Below are 15,189 nucleotides of genomic sequence, written 5' to 3'. Positions count from 1 at the left end.
GCTGGATCTGTCCATTTCTGATAGAGGGATGTTGAACTCTTTGACTATAATAGTGGATTCATCTATTTCTCCTTGCAGTTCTGTCAGTTTTTGCCTCACATGCTTTGACGCTCTGTTGTTAGGTGCATACACATTAAGGATTGTTATGACTTCTTGGAAAATTGACTCCTTTATCATTATGTCATGCCCCTCTTTATCTGAGATAACTTTCCTGGCTCTGAAGTCTTCTCTAAGTGAAATTAATGTGGCTACTCCAACTTTCTTTTGATTAGTGTTAGCATGGTACATCCTCCATTCCTATACTTTTCATCTATCTGTGTCTTTATATTTAAAGTAGTTTCTTATAGACAACATATAGTTGGATCTTGTTTTTTTTTAATTCACTCTGACATTCTCTGTCTTTTAATTGTCATATTTAGACCATTTATGTTTAAAGTGATTAGTGATATAATTGGATTAATACCTATCATATATGTTTTCTATTCATTGCCCTTATTCTTAGTTTCTGTTTTTCTTTCTATTTTTCTGTCTTCCACTCTTTTTCTGCCTTTTATTGTTTTACCTGTGTATTTTGTATGATTACAGTTTTTGTCCTCTCTTTTCTTATCTTTTTGAGTAATTGCCCTAAAGTTTACAGTATACATTCACAAGTAATCTAAGTCCACCTTCAAATAATACTATACAGCTTCATGGAGAGTGCAAGTACCTTATAACAGAGTATTTCCAGTTCTTCTTTTCAGTCCCTTATAACATTGCTGTCATACATTTGCTTATCCATAAACTATAATCGTCAAATACATGTTGCTATTATTATTTTGAACAAACTTATCTGTTGAGTCATTTAAGAATAAGAAAAAAGAGTTTTTTATATCTTTATTTGTCTCTTCTCTGTAACACTTTTTCTGTCTTTATGCAGATCAAATTTCTGGCCTGTATCATTTATCTTCTTTTTTTTTTTTTAATAATTTTATTTATTTATTTTTTCCCCCAAAGCCCCAGCAGATAGTTGTAGGTCATAGCTGCACATCCTTCTAGTTGCTGTATGTGAGACGCGGCCTCAGCATAGCCGGAGAAGCGGTGCATCGGTGCACACCCGGGATCGAACCCAGGCCGCCAGCAGTGGAGCGCGCACACTTAACCGCTAAGCCACGGGGCCGGCCCTCATTTACCTTCTTCCTGGAGAACTTCTTTTAACATTTCTTGCAAGTCAGGTCTACTTGTGAGAAATTTCCTCAGTCGTTGTCCAAGAAAGTCTTTATTTCTCCACTTTTGAAGGATAATTTTGTTGGATACAGAATTCTAGCTTTGTAGTGTTTTGTTTCAACACTTTAAGTATTTCACTCCACACTCTTCTCACCTGCATGGTTTCTGAAGAGAAGTCTAATGTAATTCTTATCCTTGCTCTTCTATAGGTAAGGTGATATTTTTCCCTCTGGCTTCTTTGAAGATTTTTTTTTTCTTTGTCTTTGATTTTCTGTGGCTTAAATATGATATGCCTAAGTCTATGGATATATATTTTGTTGTTGTTGTATTTTTCCTGCTTGGTGTTCTCTGGTCTGTGGTTTGGTGTTTGTCTTTAATCTGGAAAGTTCTCAGCCATTATTACTTCAAATATTTCTTCTGTTACTTTCACTCTCTCCTCTCCCCTGGTATTTTCATTATGTGTACATTACACCTTTTATAGTTGTCCCATAATTCTTTGGGTATTTTCTTCTGTCTTTTTAATTCTTTTTACTCTGCATTTCAGTTTTGGAAGTTTCTGTTGACATTCTTCAGGCTTACTGAGTCTTTTCCTTGGCTGTATCCACTGTATTGATGAGCCCATCAAAGACATTCTTCATTTCTGTTAAATGCTTTTGATTTCTAGGATTTCCTTTTGATTCTGTCTTACAGTTTCCATCTCTCTGCTAATGTTACCCATGTATTCTTGTGTGTTTTCTACTTATTCCTTTAGAGCCCTTAATGTATTAATCATAGTTATTTTAAATTCCCAGTCTGATGATTCCAGAATTTCTGACATATCTGAATTGGTTCTGATGCTTGTTCTGTCTCTTCAAACTGTTTTTTTGTCTTTTCACATGACTTGAACTTTTTGTTGAATGTTTGGCATAATCTACTGGGTGAAAGGAACTGAGATAAATAGGACTTTAGTGTGAGGCTCTGTGTCTGGCAGGGGGTTAAGCTGTGTTGACGTTTTGCAGTAGCTGTTGATGTGTAGGCTAAACTTACCTCTGGTGTCCTTTTTTTTGGTCTCTGCTGTTGTCTTTGAGTTTCTCTGGATGCTTCTACTTAAATAAGGTCTGAGACGTACAGTTCTCCCAGTTGTATTCTCCCGGTTATTGTACAGGAGCCCTATTGATGTGGTGGTGATGTGTGGAGGAAGAAGATGCATTCTACAGTCCTATTATTAGTTCTCAGTCTGTTAGTGACCTGTGCCCCTGGGCTTTGATTTTCACAGTGCTTTTCCATTCCCCTTCCCTGCTTTGATGGGACGGGAAGGCTAAAGGGGGCTTGAGTTGGATATTTCCCTTCCTCCAGGTAAGTTAGGCTCTGGTAAGATAGTTTCTTTTGAGGGCAGGCTTTATTAAGAATAACAGAATGCTCTAGTGTATTTCATAATGACTACCTTTTCTCTTCCCCTGTTGGAAGCATGGGACAATTTTTCTCCATCTTTGCTGTGAGACGTTGGTAAGGCTTCTGGAGGTAAAACTCATAAAAGTGGTGATTCTGCTCTTAAACTGGGCCTCCCTGGAGTTTTTAACTCTCAGACTTGTTCATACTGAGCCTCCAGCAGTTTGTCAGTTGTAGTTTAAATTTTCCTGCCTTGCTACTAGTTTGCACTGCAGAATCCTGTGAGTTGTGATTCTCTGTATCTGCCTACTTGTCTTTCCAATTTTAGGAGCAGCAATTTGCTCTGTGACCTCAGTTCTCTGCTGGATCTAAGAAGAGTTGTTGGTTTTCAGTTTGTTCAGCTTTTTACTTCTTGTTGAATGGAGTAATGCCTTCCAGGCTCCTTACATGCCAGACCAGAAACCAGAAGCCTTGATTATTTCCTATTTTTCAACGTATTTTCTCCTCTATCTCCATGATATCCTTTTCTTTGGATTCTCTAGCAGCTGTAACTTTTCTTCTCTGTCTTCCTTTCCACTCCTTCATCTGGAAGTTCAGGGATCTGCTTCTGACCCTCTTCTCACCTTGCCTCACCCTTCCCCAATGACCCCATCTCCTTCTACAGCTTTAACTCACACCTGAATGATGAAGTCTCCTTGGTCTTAACGTCCTGAGTGTCCCACATCTTAATGGCACCTCAAACTTAGGGTCTCCAAAACAGAATTTATTTTCTGTGGATCTTCCATTCTTCTCCCACAGTCACACCACACCTTCCTTTCTTCTCCCACAAACACACCCCTACTCTCTTCTTCCTTTTTTTGTGTTCATTGCTCTGATTAAATGACTCTGCCAACCCCTCCACCCATTTGCTCAAGCCAGAAACCTGTGTATTATTCTAGACCATTCTTTCTCACTCACCCTCCAAATTCAATCACTCACACAGTCCCAAAACTTTTTCATCTCAGAGAAGAGCAAATTCAAATCTGCCTCTTCATCCTTGACCCCACTGCTATTGCCCTTGTCCAGACCCTTATTAGTTTACCGTCTGCTCTCCCTGCCTCTCCTGCATTCCATCCTCCACACTGTCAACCCTGCAGTGTTCCAGAAAGCATCACATTGCTTCTCTGTTGCCTACAGAAGCCATCTCCCATGTCTCCCAATCTGTAAGCAATCCGTTGAGAGTGTGGACATAAAATATTAGAAATTGTTTGGATTGATTTTTCTTTGTCTGAACTTATAAAAATGTCTCTCTTTTTTTGTTTTGAAATGTAGTAGAACAATAGCACATACATATAATTTATAAATATATTAAGGTTGAATACTCAAAAATTATTTTATTGATGGGGTATATGATCAAAAAGTTGAGAGACCGTGTGCCTACAACATGAAATTCCAATTCCTCAAGTTTATGTCCCAGCCCTCAGTTCTCTGGACCCCGCCCACTTGTGTTCAAGCTCCTCTCCCACTCTTCTCATTTATCCCCTGTGTCATGTGCTCCGGCATTTAACCACCTGGTTACTAGAAATTACCAGGCTATTTCATGATTTCATACATTGTTACACTGTTGCTTCTCCCTGGAATTCCCTAATTACTACTCCCTTCTCTCATCCCCCATCCCCACCCTACCTAGCAAACTCCTTTTTGTTCCTTTCTGTGACCCCCTCCTGTTTCTGCCCCCTCCACAAGTAGAGTCGGCACGCGCTCTCTCGCTGTCCTACTGCGGATGCTCGCTCACTCGTTCCCTCAGCAGCAGCCCTGAGCACCTCCTCTGTGCCCACTGCTCTAGGCTGGGGAGACACAGTGTAGTCAGTTCACTTCTCTGCCTCCTGTGCTGTGAGCTCCCCGGGGGCTGTCTGTTCTCATTCATACCTCCAACGTCTAGCAGGTCTGTCAACAGCCTGCATGAGTGAGTGAATCAATGAGTGAGGGCACTGGACCACTAACGTCTCTTTCAACAGTGAGATTCTGTTTTTATGAAAAAGTGATCTGAAATTAAGTGGTAAATTTGTGGATTTCTATAGCCAAAATCTCATTTCTAGTGCAATTTATGCTCACTCACAAAATCTAATCACTCATTTAGTAATAAGCATAAATTTGTATATATTGTATATGTAAGTTTGCGTGTTTTTTGTTAATCCCAGAAAGTGGAAATAGAATAAGTACCTACTGTTATTCTACAGCCATTCTTTCTAGCTGTGATTATAAAGTTTGGCCTGACTAAAAAACTCAAAAATGAACATTCACATCACATATTCTGGATGTGCTTTGATTTATGTTGGAATAGGACATAAAAAAGTTGTTTTTGGGTGAAGAATAATTAACTTACCAGTATGTTATCCTTCTTTTAAGATATATAACTGCAAAACAGATAAATTAAGATCTGATTGTTTATATTACAGAGATTTTTCCCTTAACAAAATTTTTACTGGATGTGAACTTTAAATTCACTTAGTGTGCCTCAGGACTTGTATTTGTTTAATATTTATGTGATATAAGTCACAACTTTTTAGAATGTAACACATTGCATAAAGTGAGGTTTACCATTATAGCTCAAACTGGTCAGACCTTATATAGAAGTATGCGTAAAGGAATGTATGTTGTGTGGATAATTGAGACAGACAGACTGCTTAATTGAGTCAGTGAAAGAGTAAATAACCTGAAAGAGATGGAGATTAGGGACTAGTAAGTCTACCTTAACTACTAGTGTTACTCTTACTACTAGTAATAATTAGACTGCTGCTCTTCTGAAGAAAACTAAGTCTGAAAATCCCTCAAAAGATAGATATACCTTTGTATTTTCAATCCTTTTTTAGGTACTATGGTCCTAAAGTTTAAATGAAAAGTTAACTGAATTTACCTTAAGAAATTGAAGTAAACAAAAATGCTATGAACTCTTTTCTTTCTCTTAGGTATAATATTGAGCCCAGTTTATATTGCCCGTTTTTCTCCCTTGGAGCATGCATGGAAGGCCTGAATATTTTGTTTAACAAACTGTTAGGGATTTCGTTATACGCAGAGCAGCCTGCAAAAGGAGAGGTGTGGTGTGAAGATGTTCGAAAACTGGTAAGCATTCCAGTTAACGTCAAGTTGCATCACTTTCTTTCTCGGGTTTGGTAATTGAATTAACCACAGTTTCATCTGCAAGTTAGCTTTGCCCTGATGGAGCGTGTCTCACTTTATTCCTGTTCCACAAAGAATCCAGATCACCACTTCTGATTTAGGATATTGTATAAAAGACACATTTTTCTCTAAAACCAGTTGTTGCCTGAAATTGATGTAAACATGTAACAGCAGAGTTGGTTCTCCAAAAAAAATTTTTTGAGGAACTTGAAAGTTGAATCTTCATATGTTGACAAATTCTAGTTGAAGGAAAATTTGTCATTACTTTTCATACTCCTGCAGTGCTAAGTGTCCTTTTTGGTTAATTCCAGAATCCATTGCATTTGTCACTTTTCCTTTCCTTCCAACCCCCTTCCCATCTTGTAGGAGCTTATATTTGCATCAGATTTTAATTTGTATCCTGTGTTCTGATTTGACTTCTTTGTCAGTAACTTCAAGCCTAGTTGCATCCTTCTCCTATTAGGGCCCACTTTGTTTGAGGTGTGAATATTTTTGTTTTTTCCGATAAGATTTTGAGGATTTATTGACCCATGTATTTATTGCAAAGGCTTTGTGTTGTTATTGTTTTGCTTTTTTGCTTATATGCTTACCACACTACTCTTTTCACTATATTTTAAGAAATGAAAGCTATCTCATTGTCTCTTGGCTAAGTTTTGTGAGAATAGAATATATGTGGTGGTGGAATTGAAAGGATAGAATGGGAGCACATTTCATCACTGCACTTAGTTACCAAACTATCCATCTGTTTGCATATTATGTGCTTCAAAAAATGATAGACATTGATAGAATGCGTAGATATAATGAAAAGAAAAACTGGTAGGAGAAGAGTGAAAGGACAAAATGCGGGTGGTGACTGCAGGGTGTGAGCCCACTTGGGCAGCACTGTTGGCCAGTTTTGTTCACTGCTGTATCCCAAATGCCTTGAAGGGTTCTTAGCACCGAGTAGATGTGTGATAGATGTTTGTTGAATTAGTGCTTGTTGAATATATGCTTGCAGGAAATTTTAAAGCATAAAATTGAGGTTCTCTTGGGCAGAATCCTCAAGTTGTGAAAAGACAAAGAAGGCAAGATGGAGACTAGTGGCTGAGCTCTTTCCTGTAAGCTGTGCCTCTTTTACAGGCCCGATTTGGGATAAAGGAATAAATAATGATGTTACTGATCTTCAGCTGGAGCCAGAAGCTACCTTTTATTGTTTCTATATTCCAGGGTTATAATTTGTATGGGCATATATCATTACATTCTAAGATTTGAAGGAGAAATAATTTTGTTGCTAAACTTGTCCAGCCAGCACTTATTTCCAGTTCTTTTGGGTGGTTTGTGAACAGTTGGAAGAGCCATGTTTGGTCGAGGTGTTGTTGGGGACTGGCAGAGAGGATGAAGGGCCAGAATGAGGAGGGTTTCCTCTCCTGGATGGAATTCCCAATTTAAAATCATCTGAGAGATGGAGCAAAAGACGTTGAGGGGAAAACTGAGTCTATCTGGAGATAATATGGGATGTAAAAAGTAATAAAATGTTTATGGTTGTAGCTGTGGATGTTTTATATACAGATTCTTGTGTTAGGGATATTTTTTCACTTTTGGAGTTTCTGATGGCTTCATTGACCACTAAATTTAAAATTTTTTTCTAGGCCGTCGTTCATGAATCCGAAGGATTGTTGGGGTACATTTACTGTGATTTTTTTCAGCGAGCAGACAAACCACATCAGGTGAAGCTTTATTTACAAACTGGTCTCTCTAGAAGGGATTAGCAGTTAATTTGTATTAATGTGAACTTTATATCTCATTTTTGTAGTTCCCTAATATTTAAAAGGCATTAATGATAGTTACTAAATATCTAAATTTGAAATTAGGGTAGAATTTAGAGATGATAAAGGTTATAAAAATAATTACATAAATTTGTGCCTGTCACTTTTATCTGGGTCATAGTAACAATGATAATAATGATAATAGCTGACATTTTATGAGCCCTCCTAATGTGCCAGCCCTTTATACACATCACATCTTTGAATGTTCACCTCAGCCTTTTGAATAGACACTAACATTATGAGGAAACTGAGGCCAGGGAGGTTAAGTTATTTGCCCAAATCACACAGCTAAGAAGTGCTAGGGTATGAACCCAGACATTCAGACCAGCGCCCCAACTCTTAACTACTTTCCACACTTGACAATGGGCCTAGTTTAGAATTACAGAAGATAGTCCATGTGGAAACTTCATCAAGCACCAGTTCACTCCTCCTGTGGAGTGCATGAGATTCATTTCCTTTAGCTGTGTCACAGGTTTGCTGGTCAGTCAGCTTCTGCAGTTTTGGGTACTTTGATGGGAAATGCCAAGAGTTCAGGTTTTAAGTTATAACAGAAATAATTTGAATAGTGATTCACAATTTCCAAAGCATTTTAATAGATGTGAGCTTATAAAATCTGGGCAACTCCTCTGGGATTTGACAAGGTAAAGATGAGGCTCGTAGAGGCAAACTAGTTTCCGAGATGGTTTGGCCAGTAGACCAGAGTCTAGGTCATCGGACACCAAGTCCTCTGTTCTTCCTCTTTGCTTGAATGGCTGGTGGAGAGTCCAGGTTAGTGATTGGGAGCCCTGGCTCCTAGTCGTCAGTCTGGGTTCAGATCTGAAATGCAGCAATCCTCGTTGTGTATCCTTGGATCCATGACTTAATATTTCCAAGACTCATTTTCAGTTTTCTCATCTGAAAAATGAGATACCTGCCTCATAGGGTTATTGTGAAGAATTAGTGATAATATGTATGTGACTCTCAGCCTGTTACAGAGAAGCTTACTCAAGATTCCTTGCTTTGTGATAGTTTAGAGTTCATCACTTCCAAGTGGTAAAGATAATAGGTAAGAAAAGTGTCTCCTAGTTCATTGCCTGACACATAGAAGGGGTTCAATAAATATTAGCGTCCTTTCCTCCAGTAGCTCGGTGTCTTTCTCTTCTCACTTGCTTGTGAACATCTTGAGGGAGTGGATCTAAGCTCTTTGGTGATGTGTTTCCAGCATCTGTTACAGCATCAGCGCAATACATATTTTTGGAGTGAATGAATGAATTCGTCAGTACAAGTCTGATGTATTATTGGTGTTTTAAAAAACTAAAATTTTAGCAAAATAAAGTGTTGGAAAAAGTGTCTATTACTAAATTAATAGAAAAATGGAAATTTGAACTCACACATTTTGGTCTAATTTTACATTCATTAAGATTATTTTATCTTTTAGATTACGTAATACTTTCTTCTCATATTATGTTTTCTGATTCTTAAAGGATTGCCATTTTACAATCCGTGGAGGCAGATTAAAGGAAGATGGAGACTATCAACTCCCAGTTGTAGTTCTTATGCTGAATCTTCCCCATTCCTCAAGGAATTTACCTACTTTGTTAACTCCTGGAATGATGGAAAATCTTTTCCATGAAATGGGACATGCCATGCACTCTATGCTGGGACGTACTCGTTACCAACACGTTACTGGTGAGCCATGCAAAGGAGACTTTTATTTAATACACCTTTAAAAACATGTATTTTAAATTGGAAAAAAGCTTTCTATTTAGAAAATCTGATCACTTAATGTCCTGTGGTCATTTATGGCAGATTGCCTCATCTTGTCTTTCCATTGTTCTGCAACCCGATTCTCTTGTATTTTTTTCCTTTCTTGCTAATAGTTCTCACCGAGGAGTAAGTCACAGTTGTCTGTCTGGAGTTTGTACCATTTTACATTTTTTAGTGTTTTATATGGAATTTAAGTTTGTGGCTATATGTGGGTGAATAAATATGTATCTCCTTAGTACCTAGCACAGAGTTAGTAACTGAATGAATGTTGCCTCTTTTTATCCAAAATCAGTTAGAAAGCATATTAAAGCATGTTGAAAAAATATGATAAGCTACTTTTTATTTTTCTTATACTTTCCCCTCTATATAGTTTTTCATGTGGCTGTAGTTGATGATATTGTAGACTTTCCTCTTATTTGTCTTATCTCTGAGTCTTAAGCTCACTATTGTATATGGTCAGCTTTAGACCACCTGGTAAATTGTTGGTATTCAGTATTTGTTAACTAACTTTATACACACAATATTTTGGGGGAGGAGAAGATATTTGAAAAGACTATAGATGAGTTGGACAGAATTATTAAATGTCACGAAAAAGTTCTTACAGGATTTGTTGCTTTAAATAATTTTTAGTTTAAAATATTGCTTTTCTGCATTGAGGATCAACCTTGTTAACAGAAGCAGTCAATGAATAAAATAAAGTACTTTTAAAAGAAATGAAGGATAAGTACATTTGGTGCTGGAATTCAGTGAATTAAATACAAATGCTGTATTAATTATAAAGAATGTTTTAATTTGTGTTTCATGTATAGCCCAGCATAGCTGAAGACAGGTTGTTTGTAGAGGGTGTGAGCCCTTGCTTTACAAGGTGTTTTATCCAGCTGTGCAAATATTTTGTTTTACTTTTCATATACAGGGAAATATATAGGATTATAATAAACTTTTCTGCAAATATGTGCAATAGTTTTATAGAAGTAAAATATTGATTTAATGAATTAAAACTTATCATAGTTCATCAGAAGTACAAATAAAAGTTTTAAAAGAGTACATAAGAAGTAAGATAAATATGTTGATTTGATTCATGCCAACTTTTTTTCTTTTCCCTCATTTTAGGGACCAGGTGCCCCACTGACTTTGCTGAGGTTCCTTCTATTCTGATGGAGTACTTTGCAAATGATTATCGAGTGGTTAACCAGTTTGCCAGACATTATCAAACTGGGCAGGTAGGGAAGCCTAATGCTGTAGTAGTGTCCTTCAGGGGGTGGCGTCAGCCTTCATGACCTGCTGGATGGTGCAGAACTGAGGGCTTTTTCAGAACTCTGTCACCCTCTCTCAGTACTGGAATCCTTCTGCAGGTTTTTGTTTCTGATTCCCTTTCTTTTTTTGCCAGTCTATAGCATCGTAGTCATAGCATATAGTCGTGGGTTGACAAATAGCTGCCCTTTGTTGTATACCAAGTGATAGCCCATTTAGTCCTCGCAGCCGTCCCCTGAGGAAAGCACTCTGCTCCTCTTTCCCAGATGAAGAAACAAGCTTTTAGTAGAACAGGCCTCTGAGCCTGTCTCACTTCAAAAACGCCTTAGCTCTTTCTTCTTTCTTTTATGCTTCTGAATATTTGCTCTCTTAATGTTGTTCCATAAAACTGAACTACATTGCCATATTTTCCCAGTATGCTTAGCATCTATATGATGCTAAGTCTGAAAATTCCTAATTTTGAGGTTCAGGTTTAAATAGTACGTTGTAATTTTAAAGATTTTTAAATTGTGTCAAGTAGGATTAAAATGAGGTCACCTTACAGTAAGTTAGCTATAAGCCTGACTGTCAGCATTGTGCAGTTTACTGTCCACATGTACTTCGGAAAATGCATTCTTTCCCTTCTCTCAGAAGTTTGATTATATAATATTACTTTAGTTGGTGTTTTTCCCCCTTAGACTGTATCTCCTGAGTGCAGGTGTAAAATTATATTCATTTTTGAATCCTTAGCACTTAGAATTGTGCCTATCACATAAAAGACACTAAAAGAAATTAATTGAAGGAATGAATGGAATCAGAAAAAGTAGATCCAAAACCACCTTTATTTGTGACTCTTTTCCTGATTGTGTCTCCAGATGCATAATGTGATTTGGTCATTTTTTTTTACTTGATTTTGTCTAGCTATTACTATCAACTGTAGAAAAATGGATGAGTTTCTTCTGAGTTAGTCTTCATCATACTGTTTTTCAGTTATTAAGATGACAAAATTGAAATATTTGAGGACCAACTAGCTACCTGTCCGTTAACCTGTAAAGAATTGCTCTGGGAATTATGTAGACTCAGTCAACAACATAGAAGCACATAGCCCATCAAATAATAACATAATCCATCCATGGCTCCACATTTGGGGTTTGGGAATGATTGGGAAGACCTAATTAAATCCCCTCCTTTGTAATTGCTCCCCTGTCCATCCTCAAGGGTAGCAGAGCATGAGGGATGTTGGAGCAGAGCTGCAGGCACAGTGCACAGGACCATAACGGAGAGCCCAGCTGGCTCTACTGGAGATGTTGGGAGAGGCTTTCACACAGGAAGTGCTGGAGGAACTAGCTCTTGAAAAAATATGTAAAGGGGGCAGTTTGCCAGTCAGCTCTCAGCAGCCCTCATCCATCTCATTACAATATTTTTATTGAGGACTCACTAAGAACATATATAGGTCCTTCAGTTAGGAAATAGTCATTGAGTTTTTATTATGCACCAGGCACTGTTCTCAGCATTCCAGAAACAGCCAAGAATAAGGGAGACAGTGTTCAGTGCTCATGGCTTTAAATCTCAGGGGAACTAGGGCAGAGCTAAAGACAAGGTTATTCCAGCCAGAAGGAAGAGCCCATACGGAGGCATCGAGAAACTTGAGACAATGGCAAGACGGTGACTGTGGCAAGAACAGGAGGAGGAAGGGAAGGAGAGACAGAAAAAGACACTGGAAGGTTCTTATTTCTAGAATTTGCTGCCAGTCTCTGCACTCCTCTTGCCCACACACACCTTTTAATCCCAGCTCATTTACTAGACCACCTTTTGTGACTGTAGAGATTTTTCCGGGCGTTCTTTATACTAGGCTTTGCCATCACACTTCCTCTTGGGAGTTGTGTCTAGTCCTTCTGGCCACTGGCTCTCATACAACTCTGCCCCAACCCATGTTCTCATTCGCCTTTGGCAGACAGGTTCCCTAGATTCCACCTTTGAATTTGTGACCTTGCTCAGCCCTTAGCGCTAAGTGAGGGCCAGAACTAAGGCAGCGGCAGTAGGGGGCTAGGAGAAGCAGAATTGAAGAGCTATTGGAGACTTAACTGGAAGCGCTTGAAGCTAGTTAGATAACAGGGGAAGGGAAAGCAGAACAGTCGAAGATGGAGGTTCCATGAACAGAGAATTCTGAAGAGGGCCCAGTTTGAGGAAGGAAGTTCTTTTTTGGATAGATTGATGAACATCATTCTTGTTTATGAGGCCATTAGTTGTACAAGTCTGAACTTCAGAATCAAATAGACACTAAGGAAGTGTGGGAATAATTGGCATAGAGATGGCCAGTGTAAGAAGAGGAGAAATTGCCCAGGGGAGAAAAGCAGGAGGCGTCACCAGGAAAGGAGCTGTGTGGGAGCTTCGGTTTTTAAGAGGTCTGAAAACCAGCTGTAAGTAGGACACACATGGGTAAGGATGACTGCAGGAGGGCACCGTGAGCCTTTCAGAGGAGTACTTGGGCTGAAATTCACCACAAATACTAAGTCAGTTTTTAAGATATTATCATCTATTTACAGAACAATCAGAAGAGCAAAGAAGGGCTAGAGCCACTGTTTGGAGGGTGATGTGATGTCCCAAAAAAGGACAATTCCTATTTTATTACTAAATTCTTCAGTAAGAAGAACCACTTTTGAACAAGATCGTTTCACGAAAACAATATTAAGTCCAAAAATGTACTTTAAACTAGATGAGATAGGCAGAAAGCAGTAAGCTGCTTTGAATCAATTCAAGGTTCAGACTCAGAAGACATGTCCAGTGGGCTAAAGGGCTTGCAGACACAGTCTCTAAAGAATTTCAGATAGTTTTGTGATTCCATGGAGAATGACAAGAGTGCCAGAGGCAAGAGACATATAAATGCCTTGAGTTTTACAGAGGGCTTGCCTCTTCTTGTTACTAAAGAAGACAGCAAGTGGCTTGATGTTTTCAAGGCCAGTTCTAGCCTTAAGGACAGGAGTTAATTCCCTAAAATCTAAGTCTTTGTAAATAAATAACATTAAAGCCCATAAGAAGAATAACAGGGTTGCATTTTAATGCTTCATTTCCTATCCTGCTGCATTATCCAGAAAGGATTTTTTTTTTTTTTTTTTACCATCATATGCTGTATACCAGAGAGCTCTCAGAGTAAAGATAATATACTGGTGACTTATTAACACCTGCAAGTATCTTATCTGAACTCAAAGATAGCATAGCCAATGAATTCCTTGTAGTAGAGGAATTAGAAGTATGCTTATCAGATTTGCAGGTGCTATATAGCTGTCAGAGATGATAAATGCCAGAGGTGCTCATTTGAGATTCAAAACTGTCTTGACAAGCTACAGCATCAAAGCGGAAGTGGAATTTATTATAAATTAATCTTAAAATCAATAGCACAAGTATAGAAGGAGTACACACTTGGTAGCAGTTCATGTGAAAAAATTCCCAGGTTTTTAGACGTGATCAACTTACTGTGAATCAGTAGTCTGATGGAGTTTCCCCGTAAATCTTATTCAGTCTTAGGCTGCATGAGGGGCCTGTGGTGTCTAAGAAACTAAAGGTCATTGTCTCTCTTCTCAGTGCTTGCTGTCCAGCCTCCAACCTAACCCCTTTCCCATTGCTCCCAGTCAGCACACAATTATCTGTAGGAGGCCCTGCTTCTGGAAGCATGATCCTTGTCCTCCCTTAAATATTCTAAGATGCAGTTTGTTTTTAGTTGTGGTAAAATGCACATAACATAAAGTTTAGTATCTTAACAGTGTTTAAGTGTACCATTCAGTGGTATTAGTATTAAGTACATTCTCATTGTTGTGCTCCCGTCGCCACCATCTATCTATCCATAGAACTCTTTTCATCTTGCAAAACTGAAACTATGTACCCGTTAAACACTAACTCATTTCCCCTCCCGGCAACCCCGACAGCCTTCATTCTGTTTTCTAGCTCTGTGAATTTGACTACTCTAGGTACCTCATATAAGTGGAATCCTACAGTATTTGTCCTTTTGTGACTGGCTTATTTCACTTAACATAATGTCTTCAAGGTTCATCCATGCTATAGCATGCATCAGAATTTCCTTCCTTTTTAAGGTTGAATAATATTCCATTGTATGGATATATGACATTTTGTTTATCTGTTCATCTGCTGATGGATGCTCAGGTTGCTTCCACCTTTTGGCTATTGTGAATAATGTTTCTGTGAATATGAACATGGGTGTAAAAACATCTGTTAGAGTCCCTGCTTTCAATTCTTTTGGGTGTATACCCAGATGTGGGATTGCTGGATCAAAGAGTAATTCTATTTTTAATTTTTTGAGGAACCACCATACTGTTTTCCACAGTGGCTGCATCGTTTCAGTTCCCACCAACAGTGCTTAAGGGTTCCAGTTTTTCCACACGCTTGCCAATACTTGTTATTTTCTGATTTTTTTTGATAGTAGCCATCCTAATGGGTGTGAGGTAGTATCCTATTGTGGCTTTGATTTGCATTTACATATGACTAGTAATGGTGAGCATCTCTTTATGTGCATATTGAACATTTGTATATCTTCTTTGGAGAAATGTCAGCTCAAGTCCTTTGCCCAGTTTTTAATTGGATTGTTTGTTTTTTGGTTGTTGAGTTATAAAAGTTCTTTATATATTCTCAACATTAATCTCTGATCACAGATATGATTTGCAAA

General features: G+C 38.3%; 1 protein-coding gene across 2 annotated transcripts in view; it reads left to right on the top strand.

Annotated features, from left to right (window-relative positions):
- Positions 1 to 15,189, top strand: part of MIPEP (mitochondrial intermediate peptidase) — a 172,022-nt gene that overhangs the window by 57,807 nt on the left and 99,026 nt on the right. For both annotated transcript variants that reach the window (XM_058547857.1, XM_058547856.1), the window contains exons 11-14: positions 5,520 to 5,673; positions 7,359 to 7,436; positions 8,999 to 9,203; positions 10,392 to 10,501. In XM_058547857.1, the coding sequence (XP_058403840.1) occupies positions 5,520 to 5,673; positions 7,359 to 7,436; positions 8,999 to 9,203; positions 10,392 to 10,501 (547 nt within the window). The remainder of the gene's footprint in view (positions 1 to 5,519; positions 5,674 to 7,358; positions 7,437 to 8,998; positions 9,204 to 10,391; positions 10,502 to 15,189) is intronic.

Source organism: Diceros bicornis, chromosome 9 (genome assembly GCF_020826845.1).
Source record: "Diceros bicornis minor isolate mBicDic1 chromosome 9, mDicBic1.mat.cur, whole genome shotgun sequence".
Taxonomy (NCBI): domain Eukaryota; kingdom Metazoa; phylum Chordata; class Mammalia; order Perissodactyla; family Rhinocerotidae; genus Diceros; species Diceros bicornis.
This window is presented reverse-complemented; position numbering and strand designations above follow the sequence as displayed.